At 48.3% G+C, this 2205-nt stretch overlaps 1 protein-coding gene across 1 annotated transcript; it reads left to right on the top strand.

The window, feature by feature from the left end:
• The first annotated feature begins 249 nt into the window (after positions 1-249).
• Positions 250-1299, top strand: PRLHR (prolactin releasing hormone receptor). Its single transcript, XM_076338134.1, has one exon. It carries the CDS (start codon positions 265-267, stop codon positions 1297-1299), a length of 1035 nt encoding a protein of 344 aa, XP_076194249.1. The 5' UTR covers positions 250-264.
• The last annotated feature ends 906 nt before the right edge of the window (positions 1300-2205 follow it).

Below are 2205 nucleotides of genomic sequence, written 5' to 3'. Positions count from 1 at the left end.
GCATGCTGTCAAAACCTAGATTTAATAGTAAATACAGGAGGACTTTAATGGAAATTGGTTGTATTTGATTTTTCTTAGGAATTGCTGAAAGCTGCCTCTCGAGGATTACAACTTCACCTTTTGCTTTTACGGATGCTTGTTTACTATCCGTTTGGTAACCTCTGAACAGCCAGTAATCCATTTATTATCCACACTGATTGAGTGCGGGAGTAGTACAGTGGTAACTACTTCACTCAGCTGACGGCAGACAGCAAAAGGAGGGAAATGATGAATTCAGACAATTTAACCTCCCAAAGCTTCCTCTCTGTGATTCATAGCAACACCAGCAATTTATTCTCAGGGCTCCAGTTTGTTCAGACCTTCAAGCCACTCATCATCCCCTGCTACTCACTAGTGGTTTTTATTGGTGTCATTGGGAATTACCTTCTCATTTATGTAATCTGCAAGACAAAAAAAATGCACAATGTCACCAACTTTCTGGTAGGCAATCTGGCTTTCTCAGACATGCTTATGTGTGCAACCTGTGTACCCCTGACACTCGCGTATGCCTTTGAGCCCAGAGGATGGGTGTATGGGCGTTTCATGTGCTACTTTGTTTTCCTGATGCAACCCGTCACTGTGTTTGTGTCTGTCTTTACCTTGACTGTCATAGCTGTGGATAGGTATTATGCCATGGTGTACCCATTCCGCAGGAGGCTCACAATCCCTATTTGTGCTTATATCCTGGCTGCTATTTGGCTGCTGAGCTGTACCTTGGCTGCCCCAGCCTTGGTCCACACTTACCACGCAGAGTTCCCAGAACTGGACTTCTCCATCTGTGAGGAGTTTTGGTTCCACATGAAAAGAGATCGCTTAGCTTACGCCTACAGCACTCTCATCATCACCTACGTACTGCCTTTGGCTGTCATCTCCCTGTCCTACCTGAGAATCTCAGTCAAGCTGAAAAACCGTGTGGTCCCAGGCAATGTCACCCAGGGCCAAGCTGAGTGGGACCGAGCAAGGAGGAGAAAGACTTTTCGCTTGCTAGTCTTAGTGGTGGCAGCCTTTGGAGTCTGTTGGCTGCCTCTGCACATCTTCAACATGATAAAGGACATAGACATCAGCTTGATTGACAAGCAGTACTTCAATTTCATCCAGCTGCTGTGCCACTGGTTTGCAATGATGTCTGCTTGTACCAATGCCTTCCTCTATGCCTGGCTCCATGACAGCTTCAGGGGGGAGCTGAAGAAAATGTTTGCCTGGAGAAAGAAGAAAATTGGACCCACTACGAATTGCATTATGGCCAGTGTGGTGCTGTAAAAGAGAGCTGGTGGGAGTGCACTTCCTTTTTACGGTAACACTGTAAGTCTTTTCCACTGTTAATTAGTCCTGATTCCTGACATTTTTCCTCAGGGCTCAATTGTAACAACACAAGTCCCATGCATAGCTTCCCCAGCACCTCCACTCCTACTGGAGAAGGAGAGGCAGATGTCAAGTCCCAGAAATGTCTTTACTCTTTGACAGGAGTTAGAGGCCAAGGAGATGTTAGCACAGTAAGGTACCCTTATGTAAACTACAGGGATCCCTCCTATCTGTTTTGGATATTGCTGGCAGTACAGACATGGGATTTGGGGACAGGGAGAAGCAAGGATGAATATGAGACCTAAATATCTCAATAAGGAAGTGCTTTGGATTGGGTAAAAATTAAATCTGCATGCCTACCCAGAGTCCAGTCCTTAGCACAGGATCCAGGGTGGAGGACTAACAATATTCCTGTAGTCCTCTTGGGTTAGGGCCATGCTGAAGAATAGCCTAAGACTCTCTGAAATGCCCTTCCTGAGTAGCTCTCTCAGCTGTGGGCAGGAAACCAGCTTGGTAGGAGCTGCTCTGAGCCTCCCTCTGCCAGCTGAGTTGTGCTGGCAGCAGCAGTGTGCAGCGGTCTCCCCACTCCTGAGGGTGCGAGTGGTATGTGGGGTGATGGCATCAGCTCACTCACACTCCCTCCAAGCGCCTCTGGTTTGCTTGCATGCCTGGGGACCCACGCATGGATAAGGGCTCTGTGGTCCTTGGTGGGGTGTGCTATGTCTGCCCTGCACGGTTTCCTCCCTCACTGCCATTTTCTCCTTGCTGCTGGCCGAGTGGCTGGAATAGCAGCCTTTGCGGCAGGGCTGCTCACCTGCCTGCCATGACCAACCGCATTGGGCAGGAATCTGTGGCTTATGCTTT

The sequence above is a fragment of the Aptenodytes patagonicus genome, chromosome 5 (genome assembly GCF_965638725.1).
Source record: "Aptenodytes patagonicus chromosome 5, bAptPat1.pri.cur, whole genome shotgun sequence".
Lineage (NCBI taxonomy): Eukaryota > Metazoa > Chordata > Aves > Sphenisciformes > Spheniscidae > Aptenodytes > Aptenodytes patagonicus.
Note: the sequence above shows the minus strand (reverse complement) of the source record. Positions and strands in the feature narration are given on the sequence as shown.